General features: G+C 39.0%; 7 protein-coding genes and 1 long non-coding RNA gene across 20 annotated transcripts; 6 read left to right on the forward strand and 2 right to left on the reverse strand.

Annotated features, from left to right (window-relative positions):
* Positions 1–1058: 1058 nt before the first annotated feature.
* LOC116927968 lies at positions 1059–9837 on the reverse strand. Of its 9 annotated transcripts, none has more exons than XR_004396892.2 (9): positions 9700–9837; positions 2746–2860; positions 2493–2650; positions 2251–2279; positions 2043–2183; positions 1688–1974; positions 1551–1601; positions 1379–1483; positions 1059–1302 (listed from the first exon to the last, which is right to left on the reverse strand). It is a non-coding gene; the product is annotated as an uncharacterized LOC116927968 (long non-coding RNA). The 9 variants fall into 9 exon arrangements; XR_004396910.2 differs by having other exon boundaries at positions 2424–2650; XR_006651609.1 differs by lacking the exon at positions 2251–2279.
* On the forward strand, positions 3968–5217 carry LOC116927946 (poly [ADP-ribose] polymerase tankyrase). 2 transcript variants are annotated; one of them, XR_004396877.2, is made up of 3 exons: positions 3968–4202; positions 4296–4388; positions 4448–5217. XR_004396877.2 is itself a non-coding variant. In XM_032934996.2 (2 exons), exons 1-2 carry the CDS (start codon positions 4365–4367, stop codon positions 5039–5041), a joined length of 618 nt encoding a protein of 205 aa, XP_032790887.2. In that variant the 5' UTR covers positions 4212–4364; the 3' UTR covers positions 5042–5217. The 2 variants fall into 2 exon arrangements, 1 of the variants encoding a protein (XP_032790887.2); XM_032934996.2 differs by lacking the exon at positions 3968–4202 and having other exon boundaries at positions 4212–4388.
* On the forward strand, positions 6158–9920 carry LOC116927898 (integrin alpha-PS2). Its single transcript, XM_032934941.2, is given in 14 exon segments — positions 6158–6384; positions 6446–6567; positions 6635–6696; positions 6760–6856; positions 6930–6967; positions 7029–7077; positions 7135–7298; positions 7366–7566; positions 7568–7720; positions 7722–8449; positions 8522–8923; positions 8980–9334; positions 9411–9644; positions 9732–9920. Coding segments are annotated over 14 exon segments (2910 nt in total). The 5' UTR covers positions 6158–6226; the 3' UTR covers positions 9879–9920.
* Positions 9921–10161: 241 nt separating this feature from the next.
* LOC116927908 (integrin alpha-5) lies at positions 10162–12816 on the forward strand. Its single transcript, XM_032934952.2, has 8 exons — positions 10162–10408; positions 10470–10585; positions 10654–10724; positions 10785–10884; positions 10968–11005; positions 11076–11303; positions 11399–12535; positions 12599–12816. The coding sequence occupies exons 1-8, from the start codon at positions 10230–10232 to the stop codon at positions 12680–12682; spliced, it is 1953 nt and encodes a 650-aa protein (XP_032790843.2). The 5' UTR covers positions 10162–10229; the 3' UTR covers positions 12683–12816.
* A 191-nt stretch (positions 12817–13007) lies between these two features.
* LOC116927939 (carboxypeptidase B) lies at positions 13008–14924 on the forward strand. Its single transcript, XM_032934984.2, has 8 exons — positions 13008–13165; positions 13227–13539; positions 13602–13805; positions 13870–13980; positions 14052–14285; positions 14391–14444; positions 14502–14586; positions 14671–14924. The coding sequence occupies exons 1-8, from the start codon at positions 13080–13082 to the stop codon at positions 14847–14849; spliced, it is 1266 nt and encodes a 421-aa protein (XP_032790875.1). The 5' UTR covers positions 13008–13079; the 3' UTR covers positions 14850–14924.
* A 695-nt stretch (positions 14925–15619) lies between these two features.
* LOC116927918 (probable glutamate receptor) lies at positions 15620–20019 on the reverse strand. Of its 4 annotated transcripts, XM_032934971.2 has the most exons (11): positions 19926–20019; positions 19357–19420; positions 19183–19277; positions 19028–19115; positions 18797–18955; positions 18607–18736; positions 17440–17481; positions 17190–17365; positions 16990–17115; positions 16779–16927; positions 16351–16719 (listed from the first exon to the last, which is right to left on the reverse strand). In XM_032934971.2, exons 2-11 carry the CDS (start codon positions 19375–19377, stop codon positions 16494–16496), a joined length of 1212 nt encoding a protein of 403 aa, XP_032790862.2. In that variant the 5' UTR covers positions 19378–19420; positions 19926–20019; the 3' UTR covers positions 16351–16493. The 4 variants fall into 4 exon arrangements, with proteins under 4 accessions (XP_045035301.1, XP_032790862.2, XP_032790854.2 ...); XM_045179366.1 differs by lacking the exons at positions 16351–16719; positions 19926–20019 and adding an exon at positions 15620–15751 and having other exon boundaries at positions 19357–19901; XM_032934963.2 differs by lacking the exon at positions 19926–20019 and having other exon boundaries at positions 19357–19900.
* LOC116927960 (cilia- and flagella-associated protein 20) lies at positions 17611–18511 on the forward strand. The gene is made up of 3 exons (XM_032935012.2): positions 17611–17855; positions 17937–18083; positions 18149–18511. The coding sequence occupies exons 1-3, from the start codon at positions 17727–17729 to the stop codon at positions 18452–18454; spliced, it is 582 nt and encodes a 193-aa protein (XP_032790903.1). The 5' UTR covers positions 17611–17726; the 3' UTR covers positions 18455–18511.
* Positions 20020–20219: 200 nt separating the features above from the next.
* Positions 20220–21734, forward strand: LOC116928026 (spermidine synthase). The gene is made up of 5 exons (XM_032935082.2): positions 20220–20498; positions 20554–20674; positions 20735–20981; positions 21047–21276; positions 21341–21734. Exons 1-5 carry the CDS (start codon positions 20368–20370, stop codon positions 21506–21508), a joined length of 897 nt encoding a protein of 298 aa, XP_032790973.1. The 5' UTR covers positions 20220–20367; the 3' UTR covers positions 21509–21734.
* Positions 21735–21768: the final 34 nt, after the last annotated feature.

Here is a 21768-nt window from a genome sequence, read left to right on the forward strand (position 1 = left end):
TTGGCTGCCACCCACTTTGATCCCCTTTTTTTTTAAAGCTTGTTAGGGTCCGGCAGCGCTGTTCTGCCCAATGGTCTATATGCCATGGGTGGAACAGTTGCACAAGCCGTGTGGCTCAAAGTCGATCGTCGAGGCAATGCACCAGTAGGGACTTCCCTCTTCTAGATGTGGTGGTGGTTTCCTGGGGTGTGCATTCCCATAACGGCTTCCATCATCATATCAGCCCGGACTTGTCTTCGGACAAGTCCCCCTTGATCGCTATCCTTTCGATAGCGATGTAGCTAGCGTAGATGTTACTGGCGTGGCAGCCAACGGGTTAATTTTATTTATGTATGTTTTGTAAAGTGTTGTATTGTGAAATGTAAAATGTGTGGTGGATTTGTGGGTGGATGGAGGGACAATAAAGACTTTTACACATATTGCAATTTATATTTTATTTCCGTGAATATATGTATAGACTTGGTTGGGGATCGAACCCTTGACCACCGGATCTTCAGTCCAATGCTTTTCCATGAAGCCAACTTCAATTTACTATCGTACAGCAATTTATCCCTTAATAACCTTGTTTGTAATGCATGAGTAGATATGCCAACAAATTCAGACTACAATTAGCACAGGAACAATTGCCATATTGCTTGAATGCTTGACTGGGATTCTAAATGTTGGAGGTTCGAGTCCCAGTCTAAGTAGCCCAAATCTATGGTAGTGTATGTTCGGTTACTGAGTTCATTGTTTCGGCAAGCGAGAATATGACAAGAAATTGTTTGAAAAGTGACTACTTATATATCTATCGAAAACAATTTAACAAAATTTAAATTTTTTTTCATTTTTCTATTATTGGGACAACATACATGTACAACAAATTTCATTGAATTGAATCACCGGGGAGATTACCCGGTGCGTGGCTAAGAGAAGCCGGAAAAGGATGGAAGGTTTCGGACAAGTTTTTACGTGAGCGATTAACCGTTAATTCGGATTTGTGGGTAGCCTCTTCGCCCTCCAATGATATCATTGAACTCGAGGACCCCCACGTCCCCTTTCCGGACAGCGCACTCACAACCTTTACTGCTGATCACAGTAGGGGCATGACCCCCTACGGGCTTATTACGAGTCAAGGGGAAACGGGGCCACAGAAAAGAAGGGAGCCCAGATATGCAATTCAATTTAAAAAAATAAATAAATACTATAAAGTGGAAGGAAATAAATGAATCTTGAAATTGCCGGTCGTCCTTCCAAACAGTATCATTTTTTAAATCTCTTGTCTCAACCAGGATCTTTTTTCACTCAAATATCATTTTTCATCTAGGTAGAAAAAAAACCAAACAAACACATTTCAATGTAAAAAAATCCTTGAAGCAAATTAAGAAACTTGTCTTACATAAATTCTATGCTGAGCACATTTCTAAGTAACAGTTTCTAACTAAACTGCAGATCCAATTACTGCATAACATAGACGGTCGATAACAGATCCTGCAAGAACTTCCTGAAGGTAAAAAAAAAAAAAAAAATTTGTTAAAAATTCGGAATATCTATCTGTCTGTAACAAATACCTTCCATGGTAATTTTTTTTATATAATGCCAATTAAAGGCTTCACAAAGGTCTATATTTTGAATACGAAAATAGGTCACAATTGAATGAACTGATTCCATAAAGTGATAACATTATGCAGCACACAATAGTACTTACATCATACAGTACATATATACCACATGCACATGATACTTCAAAATCCATTTGTAGAAGGAAATAGTTTGGTTTTCAAAGTAGGAATCCGTAATCTAAAATACTCGCAACTTCACATTGGAAGCTCATTCTGAAATGTAAAAACATTAAATCTCATCTTGCTTGTGGGAAAGCAAAACAACATTAATGCAGATCTATGTTGTACATGTAAAAATAAAACTGAATACCAGCTGTATATTAGAAATCATCAAGTTCCAGAATCATTTTTCCAGGATGATAAAATATCCCACCTGGTTTTCCAAAAGTAGGTAAAAATTTCAAAAAAATTATTTTAACCGAACTCAAGAAACTGGCATACCATGAAGTAGTGTGAAAATTGCATATGGATAATAAAGTGGAGAAAAGAACCAAAACAAAAACACAATTTCCAATGATAATGTTATCTCAGGGGTTGATGTGTTTATGAAGCACACTGTAAGGCTGCTGAAAGTGGGTGTACCTGGAGAATGAAAACATTGTTTGACAGAAAATTGAACTGAAAGAAATAACACGCAAACATATTGTACCATTCAAGTGATGTCTGGTGACAATCCACCTTCAAACAACAATCGAGTGTATCATGCAAATAATCGTGAAAAGGTGACAAATTTTAGTTTATTAACCAAGAGAATGTTTAAAATAGAACGCAATCTACATTCAGCAGACAGCCTAAAATTTCTACCAGAAAACGGCTTGTTACCTTAGCATAAATACAAAATTCAATCCTATTTAAGAGTGATCTTTCACTTACTTTACTTTTTTGTTTTACCTGACTTAGCTTTAGGGGTCCTCACCCCATAGTTTCACATGAAGGAGGAATGTCAATGTCCGGAAGCGAACGGCGTGAGTGCCCCTAACTTAGTCGGGCTTAAAAATATTGACAACATTGATAACAGGAATGCAGGCCACTGGTTCAGCAGCTGACACCTACCATAAAACAACATACAAAAAGTAATCTATTTTAAGGATTTTCTTTTCAATACATACACAACCATAGCAATACTGAATAGATTATATCATACCGTTAATATGTGATGAAAAATTCTTTGAACCACTAACAGGGTAGAAACGTAACAAACACCAATTTAGCTTGTCACGCTATCATAGACGCACATCAACGCCATCTAGTTTTTCCTCCTGAAAACCAAAGAAATAGATTTTACTTCAAAATCAGTACAATTCTTGCTTTTAAGTGCTTGAACTTTACTGATCTCGAATAGTTGAATTCCAATTTAAAACATAAAAACCTATAATATCAAGTACTAGTTGCAAGACAAGGCGTTAAAACATTTGTAGCTAATACTGTCGTTGCTCGTAGGGTCAGCCTGTACTGTTAATAGCGAAAAATAAACACGGAATAATAGCTGCACCACCCTAACGCATGCAAGAAAAGTATTTGAAATTGTTAGAATAACACATCTCAATTTTTATGTTATGCAAATTGTCACGAAAATTTTCCGGAAGTAACAGGAAGTAGCCAATATCTCCGGAAATAGTTAGCCCATAACAAAACGAGTAGGATTTTCGTGATCCTTATCAAATTTGGGGTTGGAATGACGTGTTTTTAGCCAAAAGTCGAATTTGACCAAAATCGCGATTTTTCATGAACATTAATTTTCGTCTGATTTGCCACTTGACGCGCCCCGTATCATTGATTACATGATTAGGTAGGTAGGTAAATGTTTAACGTGCGACTAGAGCGGTTTGCTTTAGTATACGGGGTTGCCTGGCAATCCCTTACGCACTGTTTTTTGTTTTTTGTTTTTGTTTTCTTGATTCAGCTTGAGTTTGGAGCACTTCACCGTCTCAAGGACGGGAGAAGACTCGTATCATTGATAAATTTTCATAAAAACACGTTACGGGTACAGTACATACAAACTCAAATCGCAAAACACCCAGTCCGCCATTATCTCAGCTTTACAAAAACACTAGTCCGGGAGCGGCAGCACAATAACCCACAAAACGTTAAAACATATCTGAACTACCCTCAAACCTGTGTTACATTCCTATTACAGCAAACCCCATCTATTGAGAGAAATATCGTAAAAATCACATCGGTGGTGTACACTGTACACATGAGCCCATCTAGACAGAATCCATATCGGGAAAATTAATGGTGCATCCTGTGATGCTGAAAATTTAGGGAGTAATTCGGCATTCCGTAGGTTTGACGAGAAAACCAATAACTTAAGCAAAATCAGTGTTCAATTTTACCATGTGATTTTTTTTCTCCAAGGCTATCAGGAACTTCGCGAACACCGAGAGCCGTTGAGTAAACGAAAATAAAGTGGTGTCTTTAACATGTATCAAAAGGAGATAGCAACGTCGCTTGAGGGAGAATAGTCATACAAGCTAATATTGCTTTGTCACCTACCAAAACTTTTGGGCAGATAGGTCAGATAACGTATAGTATCTATTTCGAATGCTCGTAAAAAACGTGGACAAATTTTGTGGAAGCTTCAGTTCTTTAACTTTTGCGGTAGGTATAAAGTTTCAACTTGTTTGTTTTAGTTTTTTTGTTTTATTCATAAAATTAGTTTCACAATGTATAATTTGAAATTAATTGGTGCAGTATGATCTCTATTACTGGTGCATCCAAGTGAATGTACAGCTCAACTGCCTGTTTTAATCCCCTACTAGTATGAAAACTAATCAGCCTGCGGAGGTATAGGAAAATCGTAACTTATGAATCCATGACGGTTCGATAATGAAAATTTACTCTAGGAAATTTTACAAACATGGATGAAAACAAACCCAAGTCGGATTTTGCTGAATCTTTGTCGTGATTACCATGGCGACAACCTCCCCGACGTCGTCCAAATTTTAGTGCAAGAAGGAATCGATTTGAACTGTAAAGAACAGCTTGGATCACAAGCCTTCCTCTACTTATGCGGGAGTTACAAACACGAAAATTTGATTGAAATCATTCGCATTTTAATGCAAAACGGGGTAGACGTGAATTGCAAGAACAAAGATGGCGCTAATCCTTTACACCTTCTATGTCAGTATTATGGTAAAAGCAATCTAATTGACATCATTCAGCTTTTAATCGATCACGGTATTGAAGTGAAGAGCAAAGATTGGGCGGGGAACACTGCTGTTCTACACTTGTGTGCACACTATAGAGGAAACAACTTGATTGAAATCCTGCAGCTACTTATCCGGCATGGAGCGGAAACAAATTGTGTGAATCAGTTTGGAGAGAATCCGGCGCGTCTCCTTTCTATTTATTATCAAGCAGATACTCGGGACGAAATACTTCAGCTGATCAAGGACAAAAACAGCGAGAGAAAAAACCAGAACTGCTGTTTGATGTAACGCTTCTCAAAATTCGTGAGGAAACATAAACCCCAAAACTAGTTGACCATCATTTGGTTTTTCGAATGCTATCATGTCCTGTACCAAAATTGCTGATACATCCTTTCCTTGGCTGACTTGTAGCCGTCTTGATAACGTGATCAAAAGCTTTACGTGAATAAACTAAACGTGAGGTATCTCGCATCTACCATTAATAACTTATTTTTTACGCGGTAGGAAACTGGTTCGTTTACAGTAGTTGACAATGATTCAAGATGAGGCAGATTTCGCCGGTGAAAACTAGTATTCATTTACAGTTATGAAGTCCGACGCCAAACTTCATTTAAAAAACTGTACGTTAATAGTTTACTCCTTAATGGAAATACCGAATGGCATGGCCAACCGTCTCGAAAAAGAAATCACTGACTCGGTTCCCGCAACTACGACGATCAAGATCATAAAACCACTCGAGCGTACTAACTCCCCTTGGAGGGGCTCTCTACGGCATCTACGCGCACATTCAAGGGAATGTACATTTCGAAGGAAGGGGGGGGGGGCGTAACAACGAAAGCGATCCGACTACTGTGCATCGCAAATGCTTCTGAAATGGCAAAGTGGAACTCTTTGTGTTCTGACTCAGTGATTAGCACGGTTTTTGTAAATGCTGTGACACAAATAAAGAACACAAACGATTTCATTCCGATTAGCTATACAGAACATTTGATCAACATACCCGTTCGTTATCTGATATTGGCCAAAAAGTATTGCTTTATATTTTTGGCGCAATATGAGCTAAAGAACGCGTATTTAACGATCGCCTCTACTTAATATAAGAGTATACATCCGGCACTCAACAAATTGTACAAGCTTTTAGTTGTGAAAAGCGTTGCGTTACAAATAAGCAGGCAGTTCTATCCACGCAAATGTATAACGCTAAGATGCAACTGACAATGTATATTCATCGTCGATAGGTTATCAAATACAATTAACACTAATATCACTTTCAAAATTATGTTCCGGTGTGCCGCAAGAGGGGGGAGATAATAGGCCGCTGTATATTAGTACCTGCCATCTGCTGATCCTTATCAGATAAAGCGTAACTGATACGAAGTTGAAGAGGAGGGCGAAAAGAAATAAGTATCACTGACTTACTGACTGAAATACAGTTTCAACAAATGTGAAGTGTCAAAATTGCATCTAATCAACATGCGCATTTGCATTCGACTAGTTGCAGTTTTAACTGCCATAGCGATCGGAGCATATGGTTTCAATCTAGATGTTAAGTTCCCATTAAAAGCATCTGGAATACCAGGTTCCTATTTCGGATACAGCCTGGCCGTCCACGAGCATAATGCTGTTAAATGGTACGAGAAACAACTTAAAAGAATATTACTTTGACCAAAATTATGGACACGTTTCGTAAAGGTTACTTGTTGGGGCACCAAGAGGACTTAATCTTAATAATTCAGATGTGTCGGGTGCTCTGCATCAATGCCAAACACGCGGAGGGGATATAAGCTGCACACGATTTACCAACTTTCCCACAGGTAAAGTGTTTTGCTACTTCCACTAATCTAATTCGCCCATTGTGAAAAAAAGTGTGACTTTGCTTAGATATGGAAGCAGCTAATCAATGGCTTGGTGCCTCGGTAGTTAGCAGAAACGGAACAGCTATGGTATATGCTCTATTGAAAACTGAAAGAAAGGGGATTCTATTTACTCTTCTTAATTCGCCATAGGTATGCGCTCCGCGCACTGGAGAAAAGGTGACGGGGGAATGCTTTTATGGCCAAGGAAGTCTGCCTTCCTTTACATCTTATATGCCTTGGAATGAGGGTACTGTATCCATATATATATATTTTTTTCAGTTTTGAACGTAAACTCTGATTAACGTTGCACCGCTTATCAGCTTTTTGTGAGGTGGGTTTCTCGGCTGCCTTATCGTCAGTAAGTGCTTAATTACTCGGCGAGAACGAAAACATGTTTTAATATTTTATTAATAAATCAGGATGGAAAACGATTTTACACTGGAGGGCCAAGTTGCGACTTGAACGCTGGTATCTATTGTTTGCAAGTTAATATTTTCGATTGTTTACATCAATGAATTACCGTAGGTCGATTGATTGCATCTACTGGTCCCGATGAATCCAACCCCGATTTACTAAGCGGAGATCTTGCCTTTTATGCTTACGCAATTGCAGCAGGAAATGTGTTAAATAAACGTGAAGGGCTCGTAGCGTCAATAGGATTTCATCAAAATTCAAGATTTTCGGGAAAAGTAATAACGTGTAGAGTGCAAAGTATCATCACGAAAGTAATATGCTCAGTTGGTGCAATTTCTTTAGGTAGTTCTTATAGACTCTCTTGCAGGGCTTCGACCGGTAAGCAATTTGGTAGGATATCAATCCGGAGAACATTTTGGAGCATCATTGGCCGTATTTGATATAAATAACGACGGACGCGATGATATCGTCATCGGAGCACCTCATCACACGGATTACAAAAATTCTGAAATCAAATTTGACGTCGGCGCTGTCTATGTGTACTTATCAAACACCGAAAGGACTCTATCAAAGAGGAAGTCCTTATGAGCTTCTTCTAAAAGGACAAACAACTGGCGCTCAATTTGGATTCGCAGTGGCCGAGCTGGGCGACACGAACGGGGACGGAATTAAAGATTTGGCCGTCGGGGCTCCATATGGAGAACGATGGATCAGGAACAGTTTACATTTATCACGGATCGGATCTTGGTCTCCGAAGTAAAGCAGGGCAAGTCATTCACGGACACTCGTTTAATCCGCCAATTCGCTCTTTCGGTTTTTCTTTTGTTACGGGAGGTAATGATTTTGACCGAAACGCCTATAGTGATTTAATAGTTGGTGCCTATCTGTCTGACAAGGTCGTTAACCTCCCTGCTCGACCGGTCGTGAAAGTGCAAAGTGAAATCAGTTTCGATCCGGCATTTATTACGTTAGAAAAGAAAGAATGTCAAGTTCCATCAACGACAACTGGTAGCTCGCCTGTAGCCGTATCTTGCGCGAAACTACGATATTGTTTAGTTTACGGCGGCACAGGCGTTCCCGGCAACATTAATACAAACATCACCGTTATATTGGACGTCAAACAGCCGAAAGCAAATCGTTTACTCTTCATGAAAACTAACGATAACCGATTGACAAAAGTTATCGGTTTAACTGAGAAAAACAAACTTTGCCAGGAAGAAATGGTATACGTTCGGCCAGATATTCGTGACAAACTGTCAACCATGGATGTCAATTTAGTGACTAGTTTGGTTGAAACTCCTGGGCCACTTTCGGCTATTCTGGATATTTATGAAGGCAAAGGATCCAGCTCCAATTTTCTGTCAATATTCAGAGATTGTGGATCGGATCTTATTTGTGTTCCTGACTTGCAAATGAAAGCTGTCATGTAAGTGGTAAAATAAAATTCTAGCGACTGTAGAAAAAGCGATAAATGTAAATTTTCCTTCACGAACCAAAGGAGCAGCGAAACGTATATTCAAGGATCGGATGAACGCTTGACTATCGATGTGGAAATCCATAACGACGGTGAGGATGCTTTCGGTGCCGATTTCTACCTTCATTTACCACCTGTGCTCAGTTTCATCAACACGGATAAAGAATATACTGATCAGTCAATCTTGTGCTTCCCTCCCGGTGAAATTAACGGTCTCGCTTTGCGATGCGAGGTGGGGAATCCGCTACCCGCTATGAAAACCGCCCGGTTACGTGTAATATTGCAACCCACTCCCGGAGACGACGCCTTTGTCTCCTTCCTTGCCGAGACAAACAGCACAAACAAAGAAGATGACAGCACGAAAAGCGATAACAGCGAACTGCTACAGCTAACTTTCAAGGCTGAAACAAAACTGGCACTCAGCGGGTAATGACCAAAATCCATTTAGTTGTAAAATTGGCTAATTGAAGTTTTGTTGGCAGTTGGTCTAGACCAGAAGCGTTAGTTGTTAACATGACGGCTCTACAGCTGAACGAAAGTACAGCACTACCTCAATATACACAATTTTACGAAGTGCAAAATGTAGGTCCTTCAGACGTTATCGGTGCAAAATTTCGAATCGTCACACCCACGCACACACCAGAAGGATACGCCATAAGCGAGTTAACAGCTCAACCGACAGTGACCGAAGGAAATGCCAATTGCGATCCTGTTCAACTCACATCTAACCCTAACGTAGGAGTCATAAATATCGACTGTGTCACGGAAAAAATGAACAATAGCGAGCGGATTGTTATTCGACTTAACGGTCGACTGTCTTCAGAAGCCCTGCTTAAAGTATAGAACCACCAAACAATTGTAACACGTCCATCAGACTGCAACTAATGTTCTATCATTTGCCTATTTACTTCAGCAACTGAATACTGATATTTTCACCCTACGCACGGTGATGACAGCCAATATAATTGGTTTGCCTTACGGACAAGACGGTTCGCAAATTCCGGTGGTTAAAACGGAAGTCGTGGTTAATGTAACAAAAATCAAAAAAGAACTAAACGTCCTAAAAGCTACTCCTTGGTGGATCCCGTTTGTCAGTGCAGTTGTTGCTGTGCTAGTTGCGGCTGCCATAGCTGGGGTTCTACATCGCGTAAGGATTTTCTTAAAAAAAAAAAAAAAAAAAGTAAATGAAACATTGGACTTACCGACCGCCTTTCTCCATTTCCGCTTTTTCTAGCTTGGATTTTTCAAAAGGAATCGTCCGATGCCAATGACAGCAACTCTGGCGTCAGGCCCTGAAAGCCAACCTTTGCAAGAAACGGGTGAGAATCCCAAACGACCAATGTCCGAAATGGACAACATGGTAGACGAAGAATCCTCGTAGATGGGTTTGGACATACAATCCTGAATAAACGAGTGATACCAACGGAAATGTGTTATTTCTTAATATTTTTTACGAGAGAAATGATTCAGAAAGATGCTTTTGACAAGGCATGTGGGTTCAATACATTTCCTTTTCTATTGTTTTGCAATCCCAGATAAGACGTATGTCTTAACACTACTTGTCACTGCGGTAAAAACAAAAAGAAATGGGAACCATCGACCGACAATATTTTCACGACCACATGACACATCCTGTATGGTTGTGCAAACACAGTTTGCGTTTTAAAGATTGTGCAGTGTCCTGGTGAACGTTACCGAAGCCTAATTGATCCTGAAACAAGCTCTTGTCAAAATGATGGTTCTCCGAAGGATCATCCGTAGTTTTTTGATTCTTTTTTTACTCGCGGTTCCAAATTCCACAGTTTGGACATGGAATTTGGACGTTCGAGAGGAGAGAATATTTAGAAGTTTACCCAAATCTTATTTTGGTTATAGTCTGAATGTCTATCAGCCAAATGAAACAGTGACAGAGTAGGTTTCTCCCTTAAGTCCTATGCTGTGTTTCGATTGCTTTTCAATTATCGCTCTTCAGATGGCTAGTTGGGTCACCGGGCGAAAATTCCTTTGGGGGAGCGCTTTACAAGTGCAGATCGCTTGACGGAGAAGCTGGATTCGGTTGTGACAAAGTGGAACTCATGACACGCAATCGTAAGCCAGGCAACAAGCGTAATTAAATCCGGGAAAACTAATACTATTCTTTTTCTTTATGACTACAGGTAATGCCTATATCATACCAAAAAATGGATGGCTCGGTGCTACAGTTGCTAGCAGTGGAGGATTTGTTCTAGTTATAGATTTTCTATTACTTGACATTTAGCAACTGACACTGAACAATCAAATTTCGTAGGTTTGTTCACCCCGTGCCGGTCCGCAAACTGAAGGGGATTGCTACTCCAGCGAAAATAATCTTAATTCGTTTTCCAAAATTCAGCTACCTTACCCTCGACGTAAGAACACGTCAAAAATAACTACGTCATCTTTGCAATCGGTTTTTTTTTACTTTAACAGAAAATTTGTTTATTTTTAAAAGGTGTTTGTTTGTCGGGATTTTCAGCCACTTATTCGCCAGTGTGTCAGACCTTTCCTATTCCTAATGGATTTCATTAAGGTAATACTAATGTCATCTATCTTGTTGCAGAGCGCAAAGACTCCCCGAAAGCCTTTTCTCGGAGGCCCTACTTGCTACCACAAGGACAAGCCCTCAACTTCTTCGAGTTTGATATTTCCCGCTCTATACCCCGAATTAGATCAATGGTACTTGGGTTACGCAATGGCGTCGGGCATATTCGGAATACGACAGTTTGAACAGGGAGAATTTTTGCTGCTATCGGTTGCTTTCCATATTGCTTCTTCCTTCACTGGAAAGGTAGACCATTTTACGAAAGTTCATGAAAAATCATGAACAATTTTTGGTTTCTCATGAAAAATCAATCCCTATACAAAAGCTTTCCTATCTTGTAGGTGTACTTACTGAAGAAGGAAACTAAACAAGAGTTGGCGAGTCTGCTAGGGTCCCAGCCGGGTGAACACTTTGGAGCTTCGCTAGCCGTATCGGATATTAACGGCGATGGGCGGGATGACATCATTGTCGGCGCCCCTCACTACACAGATTATGAAAGTACCGATCTCAAAGTTGAAATTGGGGCGGTCTACATTTACTACCAAACATCGAACAACACCTATGAACAAAATAGCTCTCAAGAACTCAAAGGGCAAGTACCTGGTGGTAGATTTGGGTATGCTGTGGCAGGTATTGGTGACACTGATGCTGATGGGTTCAATGACGTGGCAATTGGAGCACCATACGAGAATGAAGGATTTGGAACGGTTTACATTTACTATGGAACAAATAACGGCCTTAGAGATCGCCCTAGTCAAGTTATTTTCGGAAATGCATTTAACCCACCTATACAGACGTTTGGATTTGCCATAACTGGTGGCGATTTCGATGGTAATAAATACAGCGATGTGGTCGTCGGTGGCTTCGAATCTGCTGCTGTGGCTTACATCCCCGCCCGTCCGATAGCCAAAATTAATAGCAAACTAAATTTCGTCTCCGAAAAAATCAATCTAGAAAAAACCAGTCAATGTTCAATCACCAATTCCTCTGACGGCGTAACAAAGATACCTGTGGCATGCGACGATATCAGCTTCTGCATAACATACTCCGGTTTGAGCGTTGCGGACCAAGTGGAGCTCCGCGTTTCCATATTATTAGACTCCAACGCTGAAAAGGGCAGTCGTCGGATATTTTTCTATGAGAATAAGCAAGAACAATTTACTCAAGATATCATTTATAAAGCGGGATTCAAGAAGTGTCTTAGTAGGAAATTCTATGTTACACCTGAAATCCAGGACACAGCTTCTACTGCGCAAGCGAGAATGACTATCGAGCTTACTACAAAAATACCAGAGCCCAATCAACTGTTGCCAATGTTTGCAGGAAACTTTGACAAAATCTTTTCAAACAATTCACTCGTCTTTATGGTTTCTGGTAAAACAAGCTCCTTTGCCGATGCAACTCCTTGGTGGATTTACTTGGTCAGTGCTTTGGGAGCTGTTCTAATTCTTTCTATTATTACTGGCGTTTTATACAAGGTAATATTTTATCAATTATTATCCAAGATCTCCTAAATAATTAATTCTAAAACCATTTGATAGCTTGGATTTTTCAAGAGAAAATTACCACCCACCGAACAAAAAGAGGAAGATAATGTGACGCAGGCCTCGACTGACGGTATGTAACGATAGACAAGCGAATGGTGCAAAGGTCAATTGCGTCAAATGGTCTTCAGTTTCGTCCTGAATCGTGTAACTATTGATTATTTTCAAGTTCGTTAGGTTGCTGACCACGCAATCTCAAATTACACGGTTAATAACAAAAAAAAAAAAAAAAACTTTATTCTAATCTTTAAGGTTCGTTGAAGACGTGTCTGACGGTAAAACCCTTAATGTGTGCACAGGATAGGTATCTTGTTGTTAGTTATTTTGTTTAAAAATAAAACGTCAGGGCATTATCGATTTGTCTCATGGCGGGCGTAAACAAACAACCACGATACTGATAGGGACTTGATCTGCCTTTTTTAAACGGTCGTTATTCAGTTGTTCTTCAAGTTGCAATACGTTGAAAGGCTGTAAGAAAATGAGGTTTTGCTACTACGTAGGTATTGCTACCCTCCTCCTTGTAAACTTTTCAGCCTCATTAGGCGAACGGATCGATTATAGCGGGTAAGCGAAATACTAAAGTTAAGGGCATTGTCTTCATTTTTAAAATATGTTACAATTTAAGCCATAAGGTGGTTCGTGTTCGGGCAGCTAATGCCGTGCAATTGAGCTACTTACGTCATTTACAGACTTCAGATGAAACCCTGGATTTCTGGACGGACCCATACCGGGTAGGTAAGCCGGTGGACATACATGTCACTCCTGGAAAATATGAGGGTTTGGCACGTTCGCTGAGCTCCGCCGGAATACAGCATCACATCAAAGTCGAAGACATTGGCAAAGCTGAAAAGGAAGAACGCCAAACTATTGAACTTCGTCGTGAGTTGACAAAAAATCAAAAGGCTTTCGATTTTGAAAATTACCATACTTACGAAGAGGTAAAAATACAATTCCTCGCCTTGAAACAAAATATAAAGAAAAAACAAATTCGTTGCCCTAGATTGTCGCCTACATGGAACAATTGGCTTTGGAAAATCCACTTGTTTCCGTTTCGTCTATCGGCACGACTTTCGAGAACCGCAGTTTGACTATGGCCACCATTAGCACTGGGAGTAATCCAGACAAACAAGTAATTGTATTCGAATGCGCCGTTCACGCCAGAGAATGGGCTGCCCCTTCTACCTGCCTTTGGTTTATCAATGAAGTAAAATAATTTGTCTATCGCCGCTTCTACTTTAGTTGTAATGTCAAATTTTAATATTTTGTAGTTGGCTACCAAATATGGAAGTGATAGCGAAATTACCCAATTGGTCGATGGATTCGACTGGAAAATTACTCCTGTTACTAATCCCGATGGGTACACGTATTCTTGGACAACTGTATGTACTAGAAAGAATAACGAACGCAAAGTTACTGACAAATGTATGGGCAAATCCTTCGGTTCCAACAGGATCGCTTGTGGCGAAAAAATCGTAAGCCCAGCAGCACTTGCTATGGTGTGGATATCAATCGGAATTTTGACACGAATTTTGGCGGACTTGGAGCGTCTGACATAGCCTGTGTCGATACGTATCACGGACCTTACAGTTTTTCCGAGGAAGAGTCGAGTGCAGTTAGAGATGTGTTGATAGCTAATCGCCCTCGAGTCAAAGCAGCAATTTCTATTCACACGTATTCTCAACTTGTGGGTGACATTTACGAGACAATTCCTTTAAAACGATTTAATAACCCCTTTCTTTTATTTTGAAATGTTCACGTTCTACGAATGGGTCTTACAATGGATGTGCAGTGGATGTCACCTTATGCCTATACCCATGATCTTCCCCTCGAATACGACGAAATGGTAATCGATTTTAAATGTCACAATAGACAATAACTCTAATTCTGCTGCTAAACGTAGCTACGCGTAATGTCTATTGGAGTTCAAGCTCTTCAAAATACTTATGGTACACAGTACCAATATGGAAACCACGCTGATACAATATGTACGTAACCTTTTTTTACTTTCACGCCATCTTTGGACGAATCCAAAATGACACATTTGACCAACTACGATTTACCTATTACAGATATTGCATCAGGAACTACAGTAGATCACGCTTATTCTGCAGAAAGTATTTTATATGCCTATCTTCTCGAACTGCGTGATACTGGAGAATTCGGATTCCAGTTGCCTGCGTCACAAATAATGGAAACAGCCGTCGAAACATGGAATGGAATCAAGGCTATGGCCCTTGAAATTCTTTAAGATAATAATATACTTTACTTTTTTGGGCAATACAAAGTAACAAAACCAAGAAATACAAAGGACAATATACTCTTATTTACTGCTGCAAATTGTTTCTATGCTACTGGTTTTGTGCAGTTTACATTTTTCAACGAGCAAGTTTGAAGTCCTAGAACACGACTGTTTCAAGCATGAACTCGAGCATAACACTGTTTCATATTATCTCCCACAATCTGTATTTAACTTACTATAAGTAAAACAGAAGACTTACTTGGCAAGACATCAAACGAATTTAACACAGCAAGGCTGTTTGCAAACACCACACACAAACACGTCTATTCTCAATACCTGTTCGGAAACAATTGGCGCGCTTACTTACAGACTTACAGTTTACCGGTTTTCATTGCCAACTGTTGACATTTTTAATGGGACAACGTTGCAATTTTCCTTTTTGTTGTCTTTCGTTTATATTTTTATTGCCGATTTTACGATTTATCTTGACTTGTAATCTTGTATGCTGATATTTTAAAATTTGAATTTTATTTTGAGTTCGTTGATGGCTAAATATATGACAAATACAGACCAAATTGTGGAAATAAAAATGGCGAATGAGATACAATTTTAGAGACGAGAGTCACTAATGCTTTCTGAGAATGAAGCACTAGAGCCACAGTTCGCCAGCATCATCGAGCAACATATTTCTTTGATATTCAGGAAATGTTTGCTGTTTGATGGTTGGTTTACTACTGATTATCATCAGGAACCTTTCTTTTTTGTTCTTGGTTTTGCTCCTTTTTTCCCGCGCTTTACATGAGCTGGCTTAGATGAAAACCCCCGAAAGTACAGCAGGTCCTGAACGTTGTGACAAGTTGCATAAGCATTAGCCAAGGCTGCCACGCTGAGGATGTCACTCTCCAAGTTAACTTAAATGAGAAAACAAAAAGGTAATGAAGAAGAATTAACACTGCCATGTCATTTCGTAAAATTGGGCATTTCTCTCAAAGGTATTATGGAAAGGTAACAGAAATATTAAAGAGAAATTATTATTGTATCACTTATTAGATTGAGCAAAGTCAGTGTTACATAGCCCTGCATTACGTTTTGTGGCGCATCCATCTTGAACGTTACGTCCTACCCTATTATGACAATCATTCCTTTTGGCTGGTACAACCAGGTACGTGGAGTATCGACCCTTCCGGGACCGCTATAAACATGCTTCTTTTGTTACTTCATAATACTTGTGCGTTGTTTCCTATGCTGCTGAGATGTAGACAGGATTTCTTATGTAATACTGCACAACAGCAACTAGTTTAAAGAGGAGATTCAATCGATTTTACCTATTGTTTCGGTTGGCGGTGTTTTTGGTCTAGAAACTTGCTGTGCGAAAGCAGTAAGAATCGCAGAACACGACATCATGGGAGAGACTTAAAACTGGACCGTTCACACTCAGCAATATAAAAGGTATGTCAGGGTAACTCCGAAAAATGATTCATACTGTCGAGGATATCATGGAATGCAGCGCTTGCGTGTTTAAGAAAAGAAGTTTTTCTTTTCTTGCACTCAATATTTGTTTATTTTCCACTTCTATGCAAGGCTGGGCGGACTACATGTATAAAATCCTACCTCCTACGTCCTTTTTCTATTCGACTGTGTGTGTACGTGTTTCTACCAATCGTAGTCGAAAGTATTTCTGATATTTTCGAAGACAAAACTAGAGAATGAAGCAGCGTATCCGACAAAAAGAATGACGAATGAACTACTGACATGATCCAAAGTAAATCTGGGTGCTCGGCTTCGAACTTTCTTTTTTTGCAGTAGGCAACGGTTACTCTGCAAGACAATTTTTCTTTGAAAGTGAATGATAAATCCAAATTGTTGGAACAGCAATATCCTTCATAAAAAAAAAAAAAAACTTGCAAATTGAATATTAAATAAATTGTTTTCAATTACTGTCGATCAAATGCATCCTTGAAGGGACTTTTCTTTGGGAGAAGGTATGCAAAGGCTCTAGGGTAAAATGTCTCCTTGGCCAAAGTGACTCGGCAAACTTTGTGTTCCTTGCGATCATTCTCCATTAGCGATAGAAGCGAGGTTCTTGGCTATTAAAAGATGACGATATTACCTTGGCAGGGATTTTTTTTTCAACTTGTAGGTACAATACCTCTAAGAATCCATAGCCCCCTTCAACGGCTCTGTTGACACCAACAAGCGTATTGGCTACCAAGGTTTCGTTTGGATATTTCCGGAAAGTATCGCCGATTAACTTATACGTTCCATTTTTGGCATTCTGTAATGGTACCCGACTGTTATCATTTAGACCGAATTTTTGCATTTGTGAAAATGTATAATTCAGTTTGAAACCAGCATCATATCGTCGACTGCGGTGCTCCTGATCGTCACGGGCTTTATAATCGAACTTGTAGCTAATTCGTCTAAAGTGTTAATAATTGGAACATAGTTGGGGACGGCCAGCAGGGATGTCAACACTCCTGTATATACGTAGATAAACACTACGTTTGTTAAACTCCAGGTGGCTCCTACGAAAGCCAAAAATACTTCGTAAAGCTTACGAATTCTAAAGTTCTATAAAACCGCCTGTAAGTTTGTTTACCTGTAAGACGCAAGGCTAATCGATTTTCGCAATATCCAAAACCTTGCATGAAAGCGACGGTAGAAATGGCTCAAATTAGGTGAAAATTAAAGCTAGATTTAACAAACTTATTCAGTTTTCCATAATTTCAGCCACACGATTGCGAAGGGATTCAAATTGACCAATTCGGCATCGCCGTGTTACTGTGACAACCGTAGATTATTGAACACAAACAATACTCGAATTGGTCCTTCTCAAATATCAGCAAATTACATGCGTCTCTTCAAGTCCCGACTGAATCCGAAAAAATGTTTAAAAACACCTTTCAAAGTGGATTTCTTTCAGTCCTTTATAGCATTGGAAGCAAGCCTTTGCAACTTTGGGACAAAATTGTGCGCAATGGCCATATCAAGCGAATAACTGACAACGATATCCAGGTAAAATCTCTAAGAGAAATAACGAACAGCCTTAAACCAGAATAATAACTAAAATAAAATTAACTGAATATTTATCTGCAGTCACTTGTCTTAGAAATCGTTGGAACCAATGTTTCAACGACATACATAACATGCCCTGCTGATCCCAAAAAAACCCTAGGGATAAAACTTCCTTATCTTGTTATGATTGTCAAGAACATGAAAAAATATTTCACCTTTGAAGTTCAGGTTAGCATAAGATTTAGTTATTCATTAATCTTTGTTAATCATATGTGAAACTTCAAAAATTTCAGATACTAGATGATAAAAATGTTAGGCGTAGATTCAGAGCAAGCAACTACCAGTCAACTACAAGGGTGAAACCTTTCATATGTACAATGCCAATGCGGCTTGATGAAGGATGGAATCAAATTCAGTTTAATTTGGCTGATTTCACTCGCCGAGCTTATGGAACAAATTATGTTGAAACTTTAAGGATTCAAATTCATGCCAACTGCAGAATCCGTCGTATTTACTTTTCTGACAGACTGTATTCTGAAGATGAATTGCCTGCTGAGTTTAAGCTCTATCTGCCCGTCCAGGCAAAAGCAAAAGTGTAAAAACTGCTATTTTGTGTTATACTATGCTCCTTTCATTTTTACAAGTACTAAAAACAATCATTCTCTATGTGTTATTATCTTTAGCTTCATTGACTTACTGCTATTCCATGAGATTGCTTTCCTATTATTTTAAATTAGCTTTTAAATAGTACCTTGACTAGTTATGATGCTAATAACCCACATAATGTGGTCTCCAAATGTTTTTTTGCTTGAATTGATTTTCCCTTCCACTGATAAGGTTAGGCATATCAGGAAGGTCGCGGAGAAGAAAGCCATCCATACCTATTTAAGAATTAAGTTCACATGTTGTCCATAAATGTATGAAAGTGTGATGAAAACTACCTCTATACTAAATGGCTGAAGGGCTGCCATGATTTTTGAAGATTCATCCGGAAAAGGAATTAGAATACCAGTAACGTCGTATATCACCGGGACGCTGAAGTCGATTGCTGTATATCGGGCATAAGTAATAGCATTCAAGCTTGCACCTAAGTCGGCCTCCTAAAATGATGTAACAGTTAACAATTGGGTGCTTATCAGGTTTCCACTTATCAAACTTAAAATTCGCCATACTTTTCGCAATAGCTGTCCGATGATGCCGTCCCATTTGCCATTGTTGTAACCTCCGAACAGGAAATCAGGTGGGTGCGTTATGGTCAAACTGTCTAACCAAGGTGAATAGTATATTTTCCAATATTTTGAAAAACAAAGAACGGAACTAGACTTACGAAAATTGAAGCCGAGTAGCCAACAGATATAACGTGTCTCTCGCAATCAAGGCAAAGTAACTGCTTTTAATTCCAGGGATTTCCACGAAGGGAGGCTTTATGTTAGGAGGGTAGAAACGAAAAAGATGTCTTTACGAGGTCAGAATGAATAATTTGTGGAAGGGTATTACTTACCTCAGGTGATGTTGCTAACATATATGATGGCAGCGGTACCTGATTTTCCGCCACATTTATGAGACTTAAAAAAATAAGAAATAAATACGACGTTGGTATTAACATAGTGACGGGTTTTCCTTAAGTTTACTCAGAACAACTGCGCCTTTTAGACTGTCGGTTTTGCTTTGGAGGAAGCGTCTTTTGTACTAAAAATTCCATCTCGGGAAGCTTAATAACAATATGAATATGCTAGTACCGTGAGCACGATACTATTGTTTTGAACTAACTGAAACATTTATGGAAATAATTTCAAGGTTATAAAATATTGTTCAAGGGAAATGTTTGAAACTGAGGTGAAATTGAGGTGAAATTGAGGTGAAATTAACTCATACATATGCGATCACTTTCATATTTATATGCATGGATTTCTCAACATAATACGATGAACGCAATGATTCTCAGGATGGCTCCCATGTCCGATAGTCACAAATCGAACGTTCCCAATGCATTTTCAGTTTGAAATATATAACTTTCAACAGTCACATCAGCATACATGTAATGGAAAAAAACAAACTGTTGATACTTACCTCAATGAGCCCACAATCACATTTTGGGTTCGTTACGTTTTTTGGCAGACGAACCCGCGCCCTTTTCAAATAGGAGTAGGAGGACCTTTTACTTCTTGTCATGCTCGCCTTTGCCAGAGAAAAAAAAAATTACAAAAATAAAAATAAATAAAATAAAAAAATTTGCACATGATATTATCTTTCAATTGAAGTTTCTTAAATATAATTTAGAAAATTAATTACAGATTTAACTAGATTGTTCCATGGCTCAAAAAACTCAAAACAACAAGTCTTTTACTAAATGCTTGTCAATGTTGCCCGGAAATGTCACGACACATGCTCGCTCAAATCACGATCGGGATTCGAGAAGGGGATTTGAGTTTCAAGATTTAGTTTATTCCCAAACCTCACCGGATTCTTTCACAATAGTTGTCATTAAGTCTGCGAAATTGTACTTGAAACTATGGATTTCCTGAAAAGTGGATGGTTTAGTGAATTGAGCCCCATGTGGCCTGGTCAATGTATTTCTTTGGAAGTAGATGAAGTTCTTCATCGAGAAAAATCTGAATTTCAAGACATCCTTGTCCTTAAATCGTAGGTTTCTTTTCTGTACAAGTTGGAAAACTATATTTTAAAATTTTGTGTTTAGAAAAACCTATGGCACTGTACTCATTTTAGATGGTGTCATTCAATGTACTGAACTAGATGAATTCTCATATCAAGAGATGATTTCTTTTTTGCCTATAACCTGCCATCCCAATCCCCAAAAGGTAATCATTAGTTTTAATAATTGTGTGGGATTCCAAATAATATTGTTTGGTTTCCTGTAGGTATTGATTGTGGGTGGTGGTGATGGAGGGGTTGCACGTGAATTAGTTAAACACCCTCTCGTACAATCTGTAGTACAATGTGAGATAGATGAAAGGGTTGTTGAAGTTTCAAAGAAGTTTCTTCCATTTATGGCAAAAGGATTTGATGATCCCAAGGTCAAACTTCACATAGGAGATGGGTTTGAGTTCATTAAAAATCATCCTGCTGAATTTGATGTTATCATCACAGATTCGTCAGATCCGATTGGTAAAACATAAAAGCTGGTTTAAAGTTCTTTTTTTTTTTTCATAGTAGGCCTTTTCTGTTTTTAGGGCCAGCTGCATCTTTGTTTCAAGAAAGTTATTTTAAACTTTTGTGCCAAGCCCTGAAGCCAGGAGGAATTGTCTGCTCTCAAGGAGAAAATGCATGGTTCCACAGTCATCTGATTTCTCCACTGTTAAAAAGTTGCACTGAATTATTTCCTGTTGTGGATTATGCATATACTTGTATACCAACATACCCTGGAGGTCAAATTGGATTCATCCTATGCAGCACAAATCCTGTAAGTAACCAAGGGTTATTAACAATTGCAATGCTGTTCATTACAGTTTTTTTTTCTCTTTAAGGCGACACAATTTCGGAATCCTATACACCAATTGTCTGAAACCGAGTGTGAGAAAATGCAACTACGGTATTATTCTTCAGAAATGCATTCAGCAGCTTTTGTTGTACCTCGTTTCGCTCGAAAAACCCTCATCGATTCGCCTAAATCCGACGAGAAAGAAACGCTTTAAATTAATTCCGCGATAATTCGAATAGTAGTTAAAAGGGTCTAAATTTACTGAAAAATTCTGGGGAACTAGGTTTATACTTAAATTGGCAAAAGCAACGTTTCCAAAGCAGTTCGTAGTCCGTACATTCTGTAAAAAAGTTGCTAAGCTCCCTTCTCATGTAAACCAATTTATTCATTTTGTGGTAAAATTCTGCTTGGACACCAAAATAAGAATATCTAACAAGGTTTTTACCTCACGTTCTGATATCCTTAAATATTAAT

The sequence above is a fragment of the Daphnia magna genome, linkage group LG1 (assembly GCF_020631705.1).
Source record: "Daphnia magna isolate NIES linkage group LG1, ASM2063170v1.1, whole genome shotgun sequence".
Taxonomy (NCBI): Eukaryota; Metazoa; Arthropoda; class Branchiopoda; order Diplostraca; family Daphniidae; genus Daphnia; species Daphnia magna.